Source organism: Vicugna pacos, chromosome 17, assembly GCF_048564905.1.
Source record: "Vicugna pacos chromosome 17, VicPac4, whole genome shotgun sequence".
Lineage (NCBI taxonomy): Eukaryota > Metazoa > Chordata > Mammalia > Artiodactyla > Camelidae > Vicugna > Vicugna pacos.
In genome coordinates, this window is record NC_133003.1 from 26,274,513 (window position 1) to 26,296,128 (window position 21,616).

General features: G+C 42.8%; 1 protein-coding gene and 1 non-coding gene across 4 annotated transcripts in view; one reads left to right on the plus strand and one right to left on the minus strand.

The window, feature by feature from the left end:
- Positions 1-1,780: 1,780 nt before the first annotated feature.
- On the plus strand, positions 1,781-1,885 carry LOC116284046 (U6 spliceosomal RNA). The gene has a single exon (XR_004193832.1). It is a non-coding gene; the product is annotated as a U6 spliceosomal RNA (small nuclear RNA).
- Positions 1,886-3,680: 1,795 nt separating this feature from the next.
- The window catches only part of ERC2 (ELKS/RAB6-interacting/CAST family member 2), an 874,625-nt gene continuing 856,689 nt past the window's right edge, over positions 3,681-21,616 (minus strand). The window contains exons 19-21 of one of the 3 annotated variants that reach the window (XM_072941512.1): positions 5,246-5,335; positions 4,396-4,443; positions 3,681-4,101 (exon numbers count right to left, since the gene is read on the minus strand). Coding sequence is in view for 1 of the 3 variants with exons in the window: in XM_072941511.1 (XP_072797612.1) it covers positions 11,221-11,289 (69 nt within the window). In the remaining 2 variants the exon portion in view is untranslated. Of the gene's footprint in view, positions 4,102-4,395; positions 4,444-5,245; positions 5,336-8,294; positions 8,380-11,152; positions 11,290-21,616 lie in introns of those variants that run through there. The other 2 variants (XM_072941511.1, XM_072941513.1) reach the window with 2 other exon arrangements.

Genomic DNA, 21,616 nt, shown 5'->3' on the forward strand with positions numbered 1-21,616 from the left:
TAGGGCCTGGGGTCTCACCTGAGACCTTGACAGTGCTCAAGAATGGATTACCACGAAGGAAGCAGAACAAAGAAAAGGAGGGTGAGCAGTCATTTGAGCCCCTGGGACAAGCCACTTCTGAAACCCATTACCTCTAAACTGCTCACTGCGTGAAGCCATATTTGTGAATGTATCTGTATGTGTATATATTTATTTTTGCTCAAGTTGCCTTGTCTTACAGTTTTGTTCTTTTCTTCTTTGGTGGTGGAGGGGACTACTTGCAAAAGATAAGAATTCTAACAGTTATACCTATTCAAATAAATACTCCTATTTCTCCTCTCAAATTCAAATAGCCATAACCTCCTTAACCAGTGAGCTGCAGTTATGCAGACATGGAGGTTTTGTCTTGAATTTATGCAGTTTCTCTCCCGAGTGAAGTCACAGTGTTAGCACAGACAACATCTGTTTTTAAACCATAGAAATGCTGACTTTGCCCTGCACGTGGAAAGTGGTCTACGCCACTCACACTGATTGTTTCTGCCGTAGATAATGGAAGTAATCCCACAGGGGAAGGCACGGCTACAGGTGGCAAAGGTATTTCCACCTGGAAGAGAAAAATAGCCTAAGCAATAGACCAAACAATAGATTGTTGTTTTAGACAATTTTGGTCCGAAAGACTTCGGGGATTTTTTTTTATCCTTTAGCCAGTGCATCCTCTACACAGCCAGCAGAATGTTCCATCTAAGACAGAGCTCTAATCATTTATCTCTGCACTTTATGCATCTATCATAAAGTAGGGGGAAGGAGTAACTATAGCGGGGCAACCTGACGAACACTACTTCAGCCAGGTTATCGATCAAAGTAAGCATCAACAGCCAAAACCACACTGACAGTATACACCCTTAATATGATGTGATGAAAATGGCATTTTACTTCTGTAGTCTTCTGTCCATAACCCACATTCCCAGTCTAATCATGAGAAAAGATCAGACACCTCCTAGAAAAGGGGCAGCCTCCAATATACCTGACCTGTCGTCCTCAAAACTTCAAGATCACGAAGACATACAAATGACACTAGGCACATGAAAAAATGCTCAATATCACTATCAGAGAAATGCAAATTAAAACTACAATGAGGCATCACCTCACACCAGTCAGAACGGCCATCACTAAAAAGTTCACAAATGATAAATGCCGGAGAGGGTGTGAAGAAAAGGGAACCCTCCTACACCATTGGTGGGGGTATAGTTTGGTGCAGCCGCTATGGAAAACAGTATGGAGATTCCTCAAAAAACTAAAACTAGACTTACCATATGATTCAGCAGTCCCATTCCTGAGCATATATCTGGAGGAAACTCTAATTCAAAAAGATACATGTACCCCAGTGTTCACAGCAGCACTATATACAATAGCCAAGACCTGGAAACAACCTAAATGTCCATCGACAGATGACTGGATAAAGAAGATGTGGTATATTTATACAATGGAATACTACTCAGCCATAAAAAAGAATAAAATAATGCCATTTGCAGCAACATGGATGGACCTGGAGATCATTCTAAGTGAAGCAAGCCAGAAAGAGAAAGAAAAATGCCATATGATATTACTCATACTTGGAACCAAAAAAAAAAAAAAGAGGATACTAACAACTCATCTACAGAACAGAAACTGACTTGCAGACACAGTAAACAATCTTATGGTTACCAGGGGGAAGGCACTGGGAAGGGATAAATTTGGGAGTTTGAGATTTGCAAATGTTAGCCATTCTATATACAAATAGATTTTAAAAAAGTTTCTTCTGGTGCTTGCTTTGGCAGCACGTATACTAAAATTAGAATGATAGAGAAGATTAGCATGGCCCCTGCACAAGGATGACATGCAAATTTGTGAAGCATTCCATATTTTTATTGTAAACTGACTATAACCCAATTTAAAAGTTTCTTCTGTATAGCGCAGGGAGCTATAATAATATCCTGTAATAATCCTTAATGAAAAAGAATATGAAAACGAATATATGGTACATATATGCATGACTGGGACATTGTGCTGTAAACAAACAAACAAAAACAAAAAACAAAAAAACAAGGAGAGTGTGAAAAACTCACAGCCAGGTGGAGCCTAAGGGGACATGACGACTAAATGGAATGTGGTTTCCGGATGAGCTCCTGGAACAGAGAAAGGACATTAGGTAAAAGCTAAAGAAATCTGAATGAAGAATAGGCTCGAGTTAATAACAATGCATTAACGTGTGTTCCCCTAGTGACAAATGTACCGTACGAGTGTAAGATCTCAATAGTAGAGGAAACTGCATCTGTGCAGATGGGAGGTTATACGGGAACTCTCCCTACTATCTGCTCAATTTTTCTGTAAACCTAAGACTGTTCTAAAAAAATAAATCCTACTAAAAATCAAGTTTATTTAAAAATCCGCCTCTGGTTTTTTGTCCCTGCAGGAGGGTTTCCTAAAATTCAGAGATCAAAGTGGGTCCTGGAAATGATTACAGGGGTCACAGGCAGTCTGAAATATCCCTGAGCGAGAGTGAAATCTTCCTTCATGGACCATTTTTAATCCTTCTGATTCAGCAACGAAAAGAAACTCTGTTCAGCCCTACAAACACATCTCTCACCTTTGCCAGTTTCCCTTTTCAACAAAGAGAGAGAAAGCTTCAGACTCAGAACTCTGTTTTGATTATTGATAATTTATCTTTATTGCTTTTACTTTCACTATGTTGATTGTTCTTATATTTGGTGATGGCTATGTATGGAAAATCATCCTACTTCCTCATTTATGACTGTGGTACTTTTTACTTAAAGTAAATTTATTTACATAAAACAGCCTATTGAAGAAAGTACTTAATTCAGACTACGTATTGTCTTCAGACATAGCAAGAATCAGGCAAGCAGCACACAAGTTACTGGAGTTGAGAGTCAATGGCCAACAGGATTAGGTCTCAACCCCTCAGCCTGGTACTCAAGGCCCTCTCCCACCTGGGGACATCTGTCCAGTCTCCTGTCACCAGATGCTCCACCTTGCAAATCCATGGATGCCTAGGAGATCAGATGCTGATGCCCAGACACCAAGGGCTTAGAAGAAACAAGAGAGGCCCGTGGAGAGCAGGTTTAAATGCAAGGTGCTGAGCTTTGTCTGGGACTTCCTTCCACGTGTGGCCTGAATTCCTCTAGGCTCCACACTCCCATTCTCTCGTCTTCTTGGCTGACAGTGGCACTGATGAAGCAAGAAACTCCTTGAAGGCCCTGTGAGCTGTACAGCTGTGCTGGAGACCAAATTTGCAACATGGAAGCACTGCTGGTGAGTAGGAACAGGATCTGAATCCCAGCCCCACACGTCCCCCATCTGACCTGTGGCCTGATGCATCCCTGAAGCAGAGGGCTTGCTGAGCACCGGTGCGAAGCCTGGCCTCACCGCATATCCTCTGGGGGATCCTGCATGAGGGATGTGAGCTCTCCGGGCCTGCTTCTCCTTGTCAGTAAAGTGAGGATAATATTAATACCTGAGGATAATACCTCCCTAACGGGATTACCATCAGGATAAATGAACTCACGTAAGGACAGCATTTAGCACAACACTGGCACCAAGTAAATGCGCTATAAATATGCACCGTTCCTGGTCATCTCTGTGGGCCCCTGTTCCCCTCACTGTGAAATGTGGATCATGGCAGGACCCACCTCATGGGACTGCAGTCAAGAATGAAGGAGTGGGTTTAAATGCATTTAAACAAGTCCATCATGCCATGGCCTGGCTCCTAGCAAATGCTCAGTAACGTTCAATATGATATTTATCTTTGTTTCCTTGTTATCAATCCTTATTATTACAAATCAGTGATCCCAAGATTAGAATGTCTCTCCCATCTTTTGTAACAGCAGTTTACAGATACCAGAAGCAGTCAAGGCGGATTTTTAAGGTGAACCTTAGGCCAAAATTAAGTCTCTGTGCCTCAGCAGAATGAAAGGGACGGGTGGGCCTGCGTGGGGTGCAGCAGGGTGTGAGGCGGCAGCTCTCCTCCCAAAAGGACTGGGTTGTGGGTCAAGAAGCAGCAGCTCCATCTGGCCAGCTGGGCTCTTATAATCCAGCCTGAAGGCAAGCCGGCTCCTTCAGGAAGTTCTGTGAGGTAAGAAATTCTTGTCCAACAAAAGTTTTTTTCCCAAAAAAAGGATTCATAATGAAAAGGGCAAATGACTTTGCAGGTTGCCCAAAATGTGCCTGAATGTGAGAGAATTGCATATCCCGTGGCTTGGAATCCATCATATACAGAAACCAAATGATTATTTCCCTTGTGTTGTCAAGGGCCAACTCAGGGTAGATTCTGTCCCACCCCCTCCTCCCCAGAGGGTCTTCAGGGACACATATTTCCATTTCAGGAGCTGTGGGGACAGTCCTGGATTGCAATGAACTTACCAGGTACGCTTGGATCAGTTATTTCTGACTGGGCCTCAGTTTCTCCATCTGTAAAATGAGGATATTGGGTTACATGACATTCAGCATACTTTCTGGCACTAATACTCAATTACTGTTTAATTGCAACAATGGTAAGAACTGATCATTTGTTTCCTGGAGTATAATTCAAACTTCTAAAGAAACCAGGAGCTGGTTCTCCACTGTGATTCACAGATAAGCTGCAAAAGCTGAGGAGCCCTTGCATGGATGATTTTGTCTGTGTATTTTTCTGGATGATTCTGTGCATGCATCCAAGTGATGGCAGGACTAGCTATTGTGTTTGCCTGCTCAGCTTCCTTGTCTTTCACTTCTAGCCTAGAATCCATTTTTTTTCCTTTGGAAACTGCACCTCCAACATCCAGTAAGGCTGTCAATCACACATTCCCCTCCCAATTCCCTTGAAAAAGGTAATCAGGTGTATGATCTAAAACGGACCTCCAGGGAGCTGAGATGGATGCTGGGAGAGAGAGGCATCTCTCCTCTAAAGTCCAAGAATACTCAAAGCTGTTGGGGGTCATCTTTGCCACTAAGTAGACAGATACTAGCAGGGACTGACATCAACCTCATGGAAAGCGCAGGAGTAAACAAGGAGGAAGCGAGGAGGAGGGGGGGAGAAAAAAAGGAAGAGAGAAAAAGTGGGAAGGAAGAAGAGAGGGAGGGATAAAGAGAGATGGAGAAAGAGGGAGGAATTGTGAGAGAGATGAAAAGGGAAGGGAAAGAGGTAGAGGAGGAGGAAGGATGCCACCAATGGCTTAATTTCTTAGTACAGCACAAGCTCTAGGTCCAGCTGTGCCTAAGGGGAGATTTACACCTTGGCTCTTCCAGTAAAGTCAGTCCATCATTTCCCTTTTTCTTTCTTTTATCTTCAAGTCCATGGGTTCCTCAAATGGGGATCCATGACCTAAACGAGATTAGAAACCACCACAATTGGAGCATTTGTTTGACATGGAAGGAACTCACTTCAGAAAGAAACAAAGTTTATTTGATGAATATAAATAAGGCGATCAGCACAAAGTACTTTTCATACACGTGATAACAAATTTATGAACTGTACATACCTTGCACGCTGTACTTCTACTAGACACGAGGTTACAATGACTGGCTACTACATGCCCACTGGTAGTTTCTGAGGGTTCCTTAGTTTTATTTATTTTGTTCATATCGAAGTCCATAATCACATGGTCAATATCACAACCCACATGCCACTCACTTGGAGAAATATTACAAGAAGCACTATCAAACGAGGGTCTCTGGGAATTAGATACACTGACCCCTGGCAGCATTCAAACGCCACTCGACACAGAAACATCTCAGATAGAGCTTTTGTCAACACATTTGAGGTCTCGTCATAAACACTGTTTAAAAAGTAAATGGAAACCCACTTTCAAATGAAAGTTGACACGCTGTTAACGTGCATACTAGATACACAAAAATCATTAAATACAAAATCGAGACTGTACATCGAAATCAAATGGGGTATAAAGTACAAGCCTGCTTTTGCACAAAGCAAGAAGACCAACTTCTCCTAAACGTTAGCCTCAACTTTTTTTCAACTTCATTCTGATTAAGGGGGAAACCTGCTAAAGTTTGCGCAAAGGAAACGTCTTCCCAACATCACAGTGTTTGTCGTAAACACAGAGACTATTTTTAATATGTAAAAAGGGATTTTTTTTTTGGTAACTCACCCCACCCCAAATGAGAGAATATTATATGAAATGAGAAAGGATGCTATGTTAGACAGAGTTTAATTTTTAAGGGACTAAATGATATGCTCCCAGAAAGTTTAGATTGGTAATACTTTAAACCAACAAACGTGGGGCAAAAAACGATCCCCCCAAACAACAGCTGTGACAAAATTGGCACATACTTGGAAATTGCTAAGTATACACAGTAGGTTGCTTTTTCTGTTTCTAGGACCTTATATTCCCTAGTGGATTTCTTATTTCCTACTTCAAGTATTCAGAGGCAGAGTTCAGATGAGGACCTGACTGTAGGAGGCAGTGAGGCCACCTCACCCCTAGTTGAGGACACCCAAACTGTTCATGGGGACGAGTTGTGTGGCCTGGGTTTTCAGAGCGACCTTATGCCAAAATGTACTAAATACATTTGCGAAGAACTCTGCTCATTTCTCCGATCAAGACCTAGATCCCTTTGATAATTAAAGGACAAACTTTTTAAACATGAATGTATTTGGATTGCTTATGCAACACGAAAGCTTCACACAGTTCGCGATACTGACTGACAACAAGAACAAAGCCAGAAGCAAGAAACCTGCTTGAATATATTACTCCTAATGCACCAAGGATGAACAGTGCAACCCAGACACAGTTGTGTCTTCCCCGATAGATAAATAAGGTGTCTGACTTTTAAATATCTCTATGGCTCACAGGAGAGGTCCAGAATTAATTGCACCAACGTTTTAAAAAGTAATAATAGTGACTAAAATCAATGCAAGACTTCAGGAACATCTGCTTAGAATCCTTTCCACAGCAGCAAAAAAAGACAACTATATTAAGGCCACTCATGCTTAAATTCACTGTTTGTCCTTTAAAAATGCAGATTTTCATCGCCCACTTGCATACACGTGGAAGGCTTTCTTCCATCAACAAGAAAATGGATCAATATAAGAGTTGCACATGTTTGCCAGACTTGATCATGAGTTTTATGAAGTTATAAGAACTTGAATTTTTTTTTTCATCTTCAGAGGAAGAAGCAGTAGGAGTTTAATTCTCCTTCGTACCAAGTCACTGTATGTAAAAGACCGCAAAATTCGGTCTCTTTCCCTGGCATGTGCTTTAAATGACTCTGTACCACAAAAATGTTGTGTAGAGCTATATACAGATACACAGCTTTTGTGATTATTCCTCATTCATCAATGTTTTCATGTTTGATGCTGAAAATGTTTTGGAATCCACATTGGAGACATTTTCAAAAAATGAGAAATGACCCTTCGTTTACAGAAGATCTAAGCTTACACTGTTTGCACAGCATTTGGATCTTGAATGTGAATGAGCCCCAGCTTCTTCATGGAGACCTGCATGTACGGGAATGGTAAGAGTCTGAGGCTCGGCCGAATCTCAGCCGCGGGAGATGTACGAAACACACAGAGCAGAAATATGCAGGTGCCTCAGGCTATGGCCACTCCCCAGTACAAAACAGGGTAGATAGAACTATGAATGATCAATTTAGATGTGCCATGCATTGTCAGAGACACACAACCATGTTCTCATAAGGCGATTTCTTGGCAAGTATTAGTGGTTTAAAAAATTGATTTCATTTCCAACCTGGCCCAGAGGTAACTACTGGTTATACCATCAAAATGTAGTTCTTCACACAGCGGGTTAAAGAAACAGAGGAGGGTAAAGGCTCACCATTTTTGGTGTTTTGGTTTTTCTGTCAAACACTCCATGCATCTTGGCATACAAGCACTGCCAACACCACTCACTCACAGGATTTACACCTTTTGATAATCTAATGCATTAGGAATGACTACTTAGACTGAACCGGCAGAGAAACAGGAGATGAAGCTAGTTGTCCAATTGAAGCTGAATCCACAGTAAAAATCCCATGGAGTTCAAATTTATCCAGTGATGTTTAAGTAACGTAAGTAAAATGTTATCAAATAATGACATTCCGAAGAGATGAATGCATTTGAAATATCCAAATCCTGACCAAAAAAAAAAAAAAAAAAAAAAGGAGGCTCCACCATTTTCTCCTCCTGTGCTTTCTTCCTTTCCAACAGGTCTGCATCCGTGAGAAAGGACATAAGGTGATGAAGGAAATATCAAGTCGAAAAGAATCGGGCTCATAATGAAAGTAAAAATTCCTCTTCGGTCCTGATGAGCATTCCAGGTGGTGATGGACAGTGATGGGAGCTGTGCTGCAATAGATTATCAGAGTATTGCTGCAGAGCTGCATTTCCCCTTTAGTCAGCCCTTCTGATAGCTGCAACAAGAAAGCACACAATTTAGCAGGGAAAGTAACGGGCAGGCATCTCAGAGATAATCCTGGCAGACACTCCCCTGCCCCTGCACCAACCCTCCACCACTCTCTTTGGTCAGGGCTGATGGGGATTGCGGGTGGCAGTGATGGGGAAGAAGCGCAGAAGAATGATAAAGTCAACAGAAAGTTCAGCTATGTCCTGCAGACACATCTGAGAAGAGGCCACTTTCAAAATATTTCACATACAGGTGTAGATGCCTCTTGATGTGCAAAAAGAAATTAAAAGGAAATCAGCCAAAATGTTCCAGTGGTTATTTCTATGTAATCAGACTGTATGTCAAGTTTTTCCTCTCCAGTTTTCTACAAAGAGTATGGTTTTTAAACTTGACTTTGTAGACATTAGAGAGTTAAAGATGGTCAAGACACCAGAAAACTTAACATTCACTTACAAACCAACTAAGAGCAACAATTTAAAAGAATACTGAAAGTTCCACTCCCAGGTATATGCCCAGAAGAGTGGGAAACAGATACTCAAACAGATAACTTGTACATAAACGCTCATAGCAGCATTAGTTACAATAACCACAGGCAGAACAAACTCTCAAGTGTCCATCAACAGATGACTGGATAAACAAAAGGTGGTACAGACATACAACATGCTATTAGTCAGCCCTAAAAAGAAATGAAGCTCTAATTCATGCTACAACGCGAATGATCCTCGAATACATCATGCTGAGTGAAAGAAGCCAGTCACCAAAGGACAAATACTGTATGATGCCACTTATATGAAGTATCTAAAATGGAGAAATTCAAAGATGTAGAAAATAAATTAGAGGCTACCAGGGACTCGAGGGGAGAGGGGAATGAAGAGTTATCTTTGAATGGGTATAGAGTTTCTGTCTGGGGTAGTGAATGGGAAATGGATAGTAGTGTTAGTTGTATAATTCTGTGTATGTATTTAATGCTAATGAATTGTACACCTAAACTGGCTAAAATGGTAAATTTTAAATGTATTTTTTACCACAATAAAAGCATAATTAAAAAATAATATGGCTATCTCCTTAAAGAGAACAGAGTGAAACAAAGCTGGCTGTCATCCCCACATCCCATAGCATGTGTGTATATGTTTAGCCTTAAATATAAATGCAGCAGTCATCCATATCCAGGAGCACCCCAAGTTTTCTCACTGTCCCCATCAGGGTCCCTGGGTGTGGAATATAACTGCAGCTTGGAAAGAAACAGCAAATCGGGTAAGAAGAGAGAACCATCCCATCTCGAACATTCGAATGATGACTTTCTTCCCTACTGATGCTCGACTTTGTGTGCCTACATCATTATCATTCACATATGGCCTTTGAACAGTTTGGGAGTTTCCAGGCACATGGGAGTAGGGCGGCTATCTGGGGACTATGGCGGAGAGAGGAGAGATCAAACACACACACATACACACACACACACACACACACACACACATGTGAGCCACTTTTTATATCTAGCCTGAGCTGTCTGATTCAGTGCTTGATACAGAGCATTTCTCGAGTCACACTGACTAATGAGCGAACCAAAGATCCCAACGTCTGCACAGGTAGGCAGTTATTCTGAGCCCTCATTAAACAGTGCAAATGAAATATGTGGCTTGGATGAACTCTGCTAATTCATACTCTGAGGAGTTTGGTGTAACCCTTCTGGTTAAGAAACTTGAATCGGGGCAAAAAAATGACTTTTGCAGAGCCAGAAAGCTAGGGAGTTCCTAGAGCAGATCATATTACTCATTCTGGCACATAAAATCTCTGCAAACTTTGTATGAAAATTGTAAGTCAGAGCACGCTTTCTGCTTCATGAGCTGCGCATAGCTCTAATTCTTTTGTGCATTAAGCATTTCTTAATCATCCTTTTAAAGAGCTGACCAATATATTGATAGGCCACATGATTAAAAGGGAAAGAGAAACCCAAAGAAGTACTAAAATGCACTGGTCCTATTTTACAGATGGGGAAATGAGTGAAAAACAATTACAGCACATGTCCGATGTCCTTGATGTTTTTCCAAGATAAAGTAGCAAAGAACAATCATTTATTCAGTGGAGAGAAAGATTTCCAGCTGAGTAACAGGTCACAGGGCAGAATACAGTGCCTCGTGACTGCCGTGCACTGCTTTGGGGTAAGGCTTATGCTGTGGAAAAGAGAACTCTCAAAAACTGTCACCACTCCTTTAATCAGACAGTCCATTCACCAAATGATCACGTTGGCAGCAGCTGGAAATGCAGATGATCCCTTGTTCAGGGGCCAATATATGCACAGATTTAAAACAAAAATTGAATAAGGAATCATGGCTTCCAGCAAGGAGGCAATCTGGGCAGCCACCCACTGTGAGAAAATCTCTGGCCGACCCTCCCTCACCTGGACAGTTCTGGCAGCCCTAGCCATCCCCACCTGTCCTCTCATACAGCCCCTGCTCTGTACTCTCACCGAGCAGCCAACATTTCAACACCACCACCCGCTTCATAGTGCACTCCCTCTTTACAGACTTCACTTACAATCCCATGGCCCTCGGAATGGACCCCTGGCCATGCTGGCCTCCCTCTCTCTCTCCCCTGCTCCATGCTTCACGTTCCCTCTGAGCTGAGCTTGCTTCTGCAGTCCTAAAGCTTTCTTTCCTCCTCATTTCACAAACTTGTCTTTCTGACATGCAGTCACACTAATCCTTGACCTGACCGATTCCTACTTATTCTTCAGACTCAGTTTAGATGTCACTCCTTCCCTGGAGGTCCTTCCTTACCCTCCGGAGTGTGGGAAGTGGCACAGGAAGTCTCACACGTATTGTGCTGTCCCCTTCTGGTGACTTGCCTAGACTTCTACTGTCCAACATGGTAGCAACTCAGCACTTGAAATATGGCTAGTCCAACTTGAGATGTGCTATAAATGTAAAATACACAATAGATGTTAAAGATTTAGTATGAATTTGAGTTTTTTTTCCCCTGCTGATTTCACATTAAAATGATATTTTGGATATACTGGATAAAATTAAATATAGTACTAGAATTCATTTCACCTCTTTCTTATTACTCTTTTAAAATGTGGCTACTAGAAAACTCAAAACTACAGATATGGCTTGCCATATATTTCTACTGAACAACATTGTCTAGGCTCCAACCTCTATGAGGGTCAGGCCAGTCTTGCTCATTTGGCATCCCCTGAGCCATGCATAGTTCACAGAACAAGTTTATTCACTCACTCTTTCCATAAGTATTAGAGAGCACCTAAAGCAGGCAGAATCCGTAAGCTCCCCACTCCCACTCCAAGATTTCCTGCTGTAATCCTTGGCACTGGGACTGTGAACATCTCACACCATGATTATGTTACTTTATAGATATAATTAAGGTTACTAGTCAGTTGACTTTAAGTTAATCAAAAGAGAGTGGGTGGGCCTAATTTAATCACGGGAGCCCTTTAATAGCAGAGACTTTTCTCTTGCCGGTAGCAGAAGACAAAGAGAAATTTGAAACAGGAGAGGGATTTGCTGTGCTGAGGGCAAGGATCTGAGATTGTTTGTAGGATCCAAAAGCGGCCTGCAGCTAGCAGCCAACAAGGAAACAGGACCTCAGTCCTACAACCATAAGAAACTAAGAAACATAAGTTGAATGAGCTCAGAGGTGGGTGCTTCCTGTGCCTCCAGGTTAAATCCAGCCTGGCCCACACCTTGACTTTGGCTTTAGGAGACTAAGGAGAGAACCCAGCGGAGCCTGACCGGTCTTTTGACCTACAGAACAATGAGATAATAAATGGATGTTATTTTAAGCCACTAAGTTTGTGGTAATTTGTTATACAGCAATAGAAAGCTAATACAGCTCCTTTCTGTGCCAGGCAGTATGCTTGGTGCCAGGGACGTAATTGTAAAAATGACAGATAAAAATCTATGTATGCTCTGTGGGGCCCATATTTTCAGGAGTAAGACAGGCAACAAAGAGATACATAAGTAAATACGAAAATGAGAACTTTAAAAATTTGTGCCTGGAAGAAATTAACAGGGAGCAGTAATAGGTCTGCTTAAGAGTTATTGACTACATGACAATTTTGATCTATTTTTTTGATATGGAAATACGTCCACACTTTTTCAGTGAAAAAAGCAGATTGCAATTCCATATGTGTAGTTCAATCTCATTTCTGCATTGATGCACATAAACATAAACCCTTGTAAATGCATAAACCAGCATATTGTTAATAATTATCTCTGGGCGGTGTTTTAACATTTTCCTTAGAATTTTTTTTTTTTGGTTGCACATTTTGGATTTTTTAAACCAGAGACTGTGTTATTGGTATCACAGTGATTTCCCATTGTGAAAAAAATCAGAATTGGATGGGATTGATACTCGACTTGTTTTTTCAAAGGACATCCTGCAGTTGGTGTGCAAGGGTGGGGGTGCAGGGGGTGTGGGGTGAGCTGAGTAAGATTCCGCCCCAGGACAAGCACCCTCAGGAGAGCAGGCTGTAAGCGTGTGGTATCTCACAAATATTCTTTCGGACTGTTTTTCTTTGGAATAAAGACACCTGCCGGATTACAGCTTTCTTCTCCTGCCCTTTCAGTAGTGATTTGCAGAAACAGGCTGGGAGAAAGGGGTCTTTGGTAAACACGGTGGGGTTAAAGGGGAAACTGTTTAATAACAGTAGTAAAACGCAGGCTATTTTTGACATCTGGGTTAATGTCCATTACACTCCATGTGCTTTCCAAATGTGTGCAGTGTGCCCGCAGGTACAAAAACAGACACACATTCACAGCGGCTCTGGACGCCTCTGACACTGCACATGGTGCCCACATAAAAGTGAGCCCCTGATCAGCTAATTAACAATGGTCTGAAGAGAAGAGCTGTTGGTTCTGGGGGCAGCGGGCATCCCGTAGAACAACTCCACTACGCACTCTGCTCCCAGGAAAACCCAGTAGAGTTGTTTCTACTCAAAAAAAAAAAATCTATAACTCCATCTGTGTTATTACTTAACATCTTTTAAAACGGGGCAGAATGGGTTTCCCGTTTTCCTCATGAAGATTTATTTATTATTGTTGTGATCAAAGTGGCAACAAATTATGTTAAATCATTTAATTTTCTTGATAGGAGCAACCACCTTGAAACCATAATTCAAAAATATGAGTGGAGAGCAACATGTTACCTGGCGAGTGGCCTCCTGCAGCTCCATAGGGCAATAAAATGTAACACTTCAGAGCCCAAAGGGCCAGGGATGGGGGTGGGCCCAGCAAGGCCTCAGCTCCTGACTGCAAACTGCCGTTGGGCTGGGAGAGCCTGCAGGCTGGGAGGGGCCCAAGAGTCTCCAGATTTCATCTTCATCTTCCCCTTCCCGTTTCTGTGTGCAGGGGTGCAAATCACCCACGGGGTTGTAAATGAAGGGATTCAGATGGATTCAGATGTGCCCATCAAAGTGGCAACATATACTGCTGTGCCTCCTTCGAATTTATTTTCACCATTATCATTGTGGTCAGAATGATTCACAGCTAACGTTTTGTGCATGCTGTCTGCCACGGTGGGCGCTCTGTGCTTGTGCATGAGTTAGCTCCAACAAGCCCGACAGTGCTGTGACGCTGACCTGGCCAACAGTCCCTTAGCAGATGAGGAAACTGAAGCTTACAGGAAGTGAATGCTTTTGGTCAGATCCTCATCTTCCTGGGCCTGATCTAAAACCATATCTTCTCAACTCCAGACCCCATTCTCTTTCCTGTAAGGCTAGGACTTCCTAAACCTCAGGCCTTTGTGTTCTACTGTCCCAGTGGTTGTAATGTTTCCATAACACCTGTCACACTGAATTCATAGTTTTGCTTAAAAAGTTTTCTAAAACCAAATTTCCTCTTAAACAATGATTTATTTTAATAACATAGCGGAGCCAGTATTTGACTAATATACCTTTTTTTTTAACCTTAAAATAATTGCATAGCTATTAAGATAGAAGTGCTTGCCCATGAAACACCTAAAACTAACTGCCTGCCTGGAGCCCTGCCTCGGAGACCATTCCATGGCCCTGGCAGCCTTCTCCAGAGAAGCTTCTGGCTCCAGTCGGCTGGCCTGCGCACGCCCCACACTTGGGCCACCACCACCCCAGCACCACCTCAGTCAACACTTTATGCCTGGCTCCCATGGTCTCTCTTTTCTCTTTTCTTCAAGGGAAGATGGTAACAGAAGTAAAAATCAGAAATCTGTCACTCAACATCAGTGTAGGTACCCTGTGTAATTGTTAAAAGCACTGGTCGAGTAGAAATGTGCTTTTAGTAGTAATTTTTCCTTAACATAATACCTTTTTTCACCTGAGAGACTGCCTATATGCCAAAAGTCTGTCACTCTACTCCAGGATTTCTTGATCTTGATACTATGGACACTTGGGGATGGACAATTCTCTGTTGTGGGGTCTGTCCTGTATGATGGGATGTTTAGCAATATTCCTGGCTGCTGTCCATTAGATGCCAATAGCATGACTCCCTCCCTCAATCATGACAGAAAGAACACCTCCAAACATTGCCAAATTCCCCTGGGGTGAGGGGCAAAATTGCTTCCATCTGAGAACCATTGGTCTAATCGATTGCTTCCGCATTTAACTGGTTGACTGTGTAAGATAAGGATTGTAGGAGATGTAGATGATCACATATTGTAAGATGTTTTGGTAAGATATGTATATGCATACATGTATCTATCAACCCACAAAAGATAGGAACAATTTGCAGAAATAAAGATCTATTTCTAAGCTACCATCATATTACTTCAGACACCGCTGCCTGGAATTAAAAGTCTTGTGGAAATAGGTATCGCCTAAGGTATAAAAATAATGAAAATGTACAACTTATCTGACATGAAATAGAAATGTCACTATCCTGAGATAGCAAGACACCTAAGACATTCGCTGAACTAAGTGAAAAGGTAAAATCTAGTTTAAATTTATAGCATTCCTTCAGTGTCCCTCTAGGAGTTTGGCATTTTGCCAGGGTTCCTTGTTAAAAATTTGTTAAACGTGTTTGGCATTAATGCAAACACAAAGTGGTCATTTGTTACAAATTCTATTGGAATGCATTCATTTAAGGCAATGAAGTAGTTACTAGAAAAGAAAAAAAAAGTTCATTAAGTACATTTTAAAAATACAATGATGTATGCAGTGTGTAGTTGTGGCGCCCCGGTGGCTGTATAAATTGCTGACAGAATAACCACACATTGTGTTTAGTTTGAAATTGGAATCTTTTAAACATAACTGATAGAACAAAAACTGGTTTTGTTTGTTGTCAAAACCCATGTTAGTCTTTCTTTCCTGAACTAGTTAAAATAACCAAAAGTTTGGCATACAGTTTCTAACATCTCAAATCAGTGAAACATACAGGTTCAGATAACACTTTGGGAATCTTTTGGGGATGCTACACTTGGCATCAGGGGTGAGGGCTGAGCCAACAAACAGAGGGCCTGTCCCCAGAGCGGGGGTTGGGGGAACGCCCATGTCATCCTGAAGAACCTCACCGGGGGAGGGCCAGTACCTCTGCGTCCTCACAGTTGTCTGAGGTTATTAGGTTACCTATAGAGGGAAAACCATTGGCTTTCATCATGGAGACAGTGGAATCCTATAAGCAAATATCCTAAGCCTTGTGTATAGAACTTCCACCTGCCTGTCACGCCCTGCACTGTTCACACAAAGGAATTATTGCTGAGTAATGGTGATGCCTTATCTCTCTCAAGAAATGGTTCTGGAGCTCAGCTTTGGAGAAAGGAGCTATTTGAAGTTACATGACATTTGGCCCTGCACCGTAGTTTGCAGTGGATGTACGGGTGAAATGCACCTCAGGGCCCTTAGATGCTTGCTAAAAGCCGATCTTAAAGGTCAAAAGAAAACTCATGTTTCACAAGAATATTCAGAAAGTATTCACTGCTTCCTTCCTCCTTCTCTCATTCTGACATACTTACTGCCGTGAGAGTGTCTGGATAATAGAATCCCAGTGGTCCAGGGAGCCACAATCTCAAATCCCCATGGCCCCCAAACCTCTCTCCAGGCTGACCTCTTTCACTGTCTGAGTTTGGTGTTACCTAGGCTGCCCTTGAAGGGAACGGATCCAGGGTCTTGAAACACTTCCCTAGTTCAAGAGTAAACTTAGACAAAACCTATTATCCGGCACGTGGCCTGAAGAAGTGTGCCTTTTCCTGCATGAATGCCAAAGAGGACCAAGAAGCAAAAAGTCTAAGAACAGAGAGATAATACTTATCTCCAGAAGCAATGAGAATGCACAATGCAAAAGGTAAGAAACATGGAGCATTACAGAGCACATCTTGGTTTTATACCATTTGGCGGGTCCCCTTTTAGAAACAGACTGACAAATAGTTGACTGTTTCAAACTTGACCAAACTATATAGCCACAAGAACACATTGCTAATGCCTTTCCCGGGGCCTGAAAAAAGGTCTGTGTACTTGAGGGGTCCCAAGCTTATGCCCCATTAGCTTCAGGATAAATCCTTTCTGTTTGCAATTAAAGGTTATTTTTGAGACTGCATTTTCAAATTCAAGTGAGAATAAAATAGGTTTTCAAATCCCTTATTGACAAGGATTTCACCTTAGGATGATTTTGGGAAAGCTCATCGGAGGGAGGAGGAGGCTTTGCTCCAGCCTGGGTGCTGAGAGAGCTGCCCTCTGCAGGAGTGAGCTGCCCTCCTAGAAAAAGGGCCCAGCAAGGCATTTGGGAGAATTTGAAACATGAAGGAACCATTTGATATCTCAAGTTTGCCGACCAGAAGTGGCTCGGATGACAAGTGTTTACAACAGGATCTTCGTAGAGCCAATAATGGCAATTAGTCCCCAGGATTTGAAGGCGCCCTTCCCGCCTTGCCTCGCTGAGGTGGAATGCCATTTACTCTTGGGGCTGGTGACTAATTAGGGGTCTCTTTTGAAGATCAAGGTTTTTCGATCCCTGTTTCTTAATAACATGGTTGGCCTGTCGGCCACCTGGGTCCAGGCGAGACCTCCCTTTCCCCCTCCCCAAACAGCAGGCACCGCCTGAGGCCAGGAGCAAGTGCGGGCAGGAAAACCCAGATCCGGCTGGGTAAGCAATTTAACCTCTTCACCACCAAGGTTCTGCAACTCACTGCTCAATTCATCTGCCCAGAAACACAGACAGTTGACCTCACTTCTCAGGAAGAGCCAAAGCCCCGGGTAGGATGCAAGCACTCAGAGTCAAGCGGCAAACACTATGCAGCATGCTTTCCTGTATGGGCAGGGGAGCAGAAAGACTCCACTTTTCCAGATGAGTGGAGAATCAAGAAGCTCTTTGCATCTACTTCAGGTTGGGCTAGTTTGGGAAGGAATTTTAGAAGTAGCCAGCTAAAGAAAGCTGGAGGCAGAGGAAGAGGACAGCCAATTGCCCTTCTGAAACCCTAGTCTAACCGATCATCAGACCAGAGAGACTAGGTGTCTGCATCTGCCAACCCCTAACCTGGGCCCCCATGGCCTTGCCAGATGAGGCTGAGTGGGCTGTTAGGCTCTTTAAGACATAGTGTAGGAGAGAGAGGCCAAAACAGCAGGAAAAGTAAGCTGCAAAGAATTAAACTTGGAACAACTTGGGCAAAGCACAAACTGAACTAGGTCGGTCCTTCAGCTGTTGACACACTCTGGCCTGGGTTGGTGGTGTTCACTAAGCCCATCAGCGTTCCTGTGTGGCAACAGCTAATGCAGCAAGTTCAATGTGGTTTTGTTTAATTTCTGAATGTAGGGTGCACACCGGCAAGGACGGCTGCCGAAGGCCGGCAACCCCACTGCCATAAACACAGTCAGCACTGTCAGTGATTCTGAAAATCATTTTTTAAACTATTTCTTTTTGGCAGATAGGGGCTGAATGGAGTTTTGCATTTGAATAACTATACTTTAATTTCAACTTATTTCAAACTTTTTTATGTTTTCTAAGCAACACCAAATCAGAATTTCCTGCAACGAAAGAAACTAGCTTTCTTGACGGGAGGGGAGATTTTGGTAGGTGAAAAGGGAAAAGGGAAATATGTAAACACAAGGCAGCAACCAGCTGAGTGAAGTCTCTTTCAGAGATTTTCAGGGTCTCTGAACCCTCTGGGCCCTAATCCACATCCCTCTGCAAATGAAGGAACAGGCAAAAAGCTACCTCATTTTGATACAAAGAGTTGGAAGTGAAATGGGTTATTAGATGGGACACAAAGGTAAATTCAGTTCGGGTTTTATATTGTCTTCAAGCTATATTTATGAGAAGCACAAGAATCCTTCCTTAATTCCTTGTCTCTGTCACAATTTTGAAAGCATCTACTAAGAACCACGCTAGGTACGGGGGACATATGGCTGAAGGAGATAGGCACTAGCTCTCACTTCATGGAACATCTATTGAACATGTCAGACATTACATTCAACAAATAATTAAACTTAACACGTGACTAATTAATTAAAACTGCATTAAGTACCAAGGAGGAAGAACGACCTGCCAACATGCACTGAGCACAGCACTTCTGATGTTTGGCATCCAGTCTTCACACTCTGAAGAAGCTGCTATTTGTAATCCATTATACCGCTCTAGAAACAGGCACAGAGAGGTAAAGTTACACTGTCAACGTCACACAGCTAGTAGGCGGTGGGCCCAGGGGACAACTGCACACACTAGAACATCAAATCCCCAGTTTACAGGAACAAACTGGGGTCCTGACCTGATCTGCCAACAGAGTTGGAAAGACTTTCCAAGGAAGTAGTATCTCGGGTGGTGTATATATGCCTACTACCTATAGGTAGAGAATGACTTCTTCGATAACTTCTTCCTCCTCTTCCCCCTCTACTTCTTTCTCCCCCTTCTTCTCTTCTTTTGCTCTGTGCTAATTGAAAAGTAAGTCTGTGGATTTCTATGTATTCCTAGGGTTTTGCCCAGACTCTCTGTCCTTTCAAATGAATTTTTAGTTGGGCTTTTTGTCTGTCAACATGAGCTCACCTACAGGCTCCCTCAACAACTCCCAGTTCAGAGTATCAAGGCCTATGGATCTTCCTTACCTTTCAAGACTTTGTATTGTGGCCTTCCAGCTTCATGGTATTTGGGATGATTAATCACTTTTAAATATGAAAAAAATTAACATGTCTGAAGCATTCTTCTCCATTGTCAAAAGTTTTGCTTTAACATAGACCCAGAATGTCTCCCTTTCTCAGCAATTCCAAAGCAATACATTTTCTGTTGGAAATTCAACTGGATAAATCCCATGCAGAAGCCCCAGGCAATATATCTTAACATCTTAATTTTATTTAGGAGGAATGCAATGATTGATCATTTATCATTCTGAGATTGAGTGAACTATCTGGAGGATTCCAACCTATTGCTTCTATGCAACTGATGGGATATTCATATGTCTTCTGGCTGCACAAGGGCTTTGGGGTCCAGGTTGTCTTTGAAGGAATAGGATGCTAAAAAGATTACTGAAGGGGCTCTGCCTTTACCAGCAAAGTAGAACTCCAAGGCTTGACTTGCTCATCAGAGCTTCCCCCAGTGATAGCCAGGATGTCTGCTGCTGAGTTACTGCCATTCCTCCATCCCACACAAGGACTCATGGGTAACCTTGACAGGCCTGGGGAAATCCTGACATGAAATCCATTGGCATTGGTGGGACTTGACTTCTCATCCATGAGATTTCTATTTAACCTAAAACTGCTTTGTCAAAAAGGACAGGGTTTTTGTAGTATCTACAATACCACTGACCTTGTGCTAGATGTATGTGTGGAAGCAGGCAACAAAAACATGATCCTCAAGTCCAAGTATGTATTCCATAATGGTAGATCCCAACTGAGTACCTACGATGTTTTACACAGTGTAGGTGTTAAGAAACATTCACAGAACAAGATGCCTCTAAAATCACAATTCATCTCCACAAACATACACATGCACAGTTTGATCAGGAAGCCCACTGCCCAGTGGACCACCATATAGGGAAACAATGACATCCTCTCCAAAGAATGAAACATTTGAGAAAACCAGAGGTTATTTCTGAGGGAATCTAAGGCCAATCACATTTGCACAGTGCTAAAAAGCAGACATGCTCTCTGGTTTGAATTTATGTTTAAATTCCATGCCAAACTCTGCCCTTGTAGGTCTGCACGTAGCACAAGGCCCATCATGGCTGTAGCCCTGGGTCTTCCATATCCAGCTCTTGCTCAGGGATATAAGTGAACTTTGTAATCAGCACTGGGACATATGGGCTCCTAGTGTAATTGAAAGAGCATTAACAGTGGGCCCCTCAGATGGATCCATTCTCCCATCTGTTACAAGGCTTCTGGCTATCACAAATGTTTCCAACTTAGATGTGGAGGTGCCCTGAGAGGTAATTCCTGTGCTGCTGCTTTTGTTGCTGGTCACTTTGAAGATTAAAGAGGGGAAAACGCATTTTCATAATACATGAACTAGCTGGAAGTTTCCCTATTAAATCCCAAAGTCCTGGCAAGTGGGGGCTGGGTTTAACTCTTCCAAAACAGGCCTGGCATCCAGGACTGAAGGCCAGGAAATGCCCTGGGAAGAACAGGGCGAGAGATCAAGCTGCTGGGACATGACAAAGGGGACACTTGAGGCATGACATCAGTACATTCTGGATCCCTTGGGGCCACTTCCAAAGCCCAATATGGCAGGACTCCGAAGTCCCCCAGCAGTTCCCAGGGGATCCAGGGATCCACCAGCAGCCTTGGCTTTTCTGCAGAGAACTCCCTGAGGATTCAGCCCCATGCAATGTTACAAACCCCTGCAAGAGCACAGCAAATCCCTGATTGACAGCACCAATCTATGAATACGGATTCCTACCGCAGGTGGAGGCAATCAGCTGGGTCCCTGTTCAGGGTTTTTTCAGGTCAGCTCCTTCAGCCTGGAGTACTCTCCCTGTCACCCTTTTCCTGGCTGCCTTCTGCTTGTCCTTAGATGTCCATTTAATGCCACTTCTTCGGAGGGGGGGCCTTCCCTGACTGTGGTTCCTGGTTCAATCCCCTTGCTTAGCTTCCCCTCAGCACTCTCTCACCTCTCCCACTACGTGTTCCTGCTTTGAAACAATATGGTGTCATGCATTTGGGTTAGTATTTGATTAATGTCTGACTATAACCTCAGCTGCCTTCATGAGGACAGAATGTGCATGTCTTGCCCATGCAGTATTTTTTTATTTGCCTTCCATGTAGTGGGTGTCCAATAACTACGTCAGTGGATTAAGGGGAGAAGTGAATCCTTGATGATAACAAATGTTTATCAAAT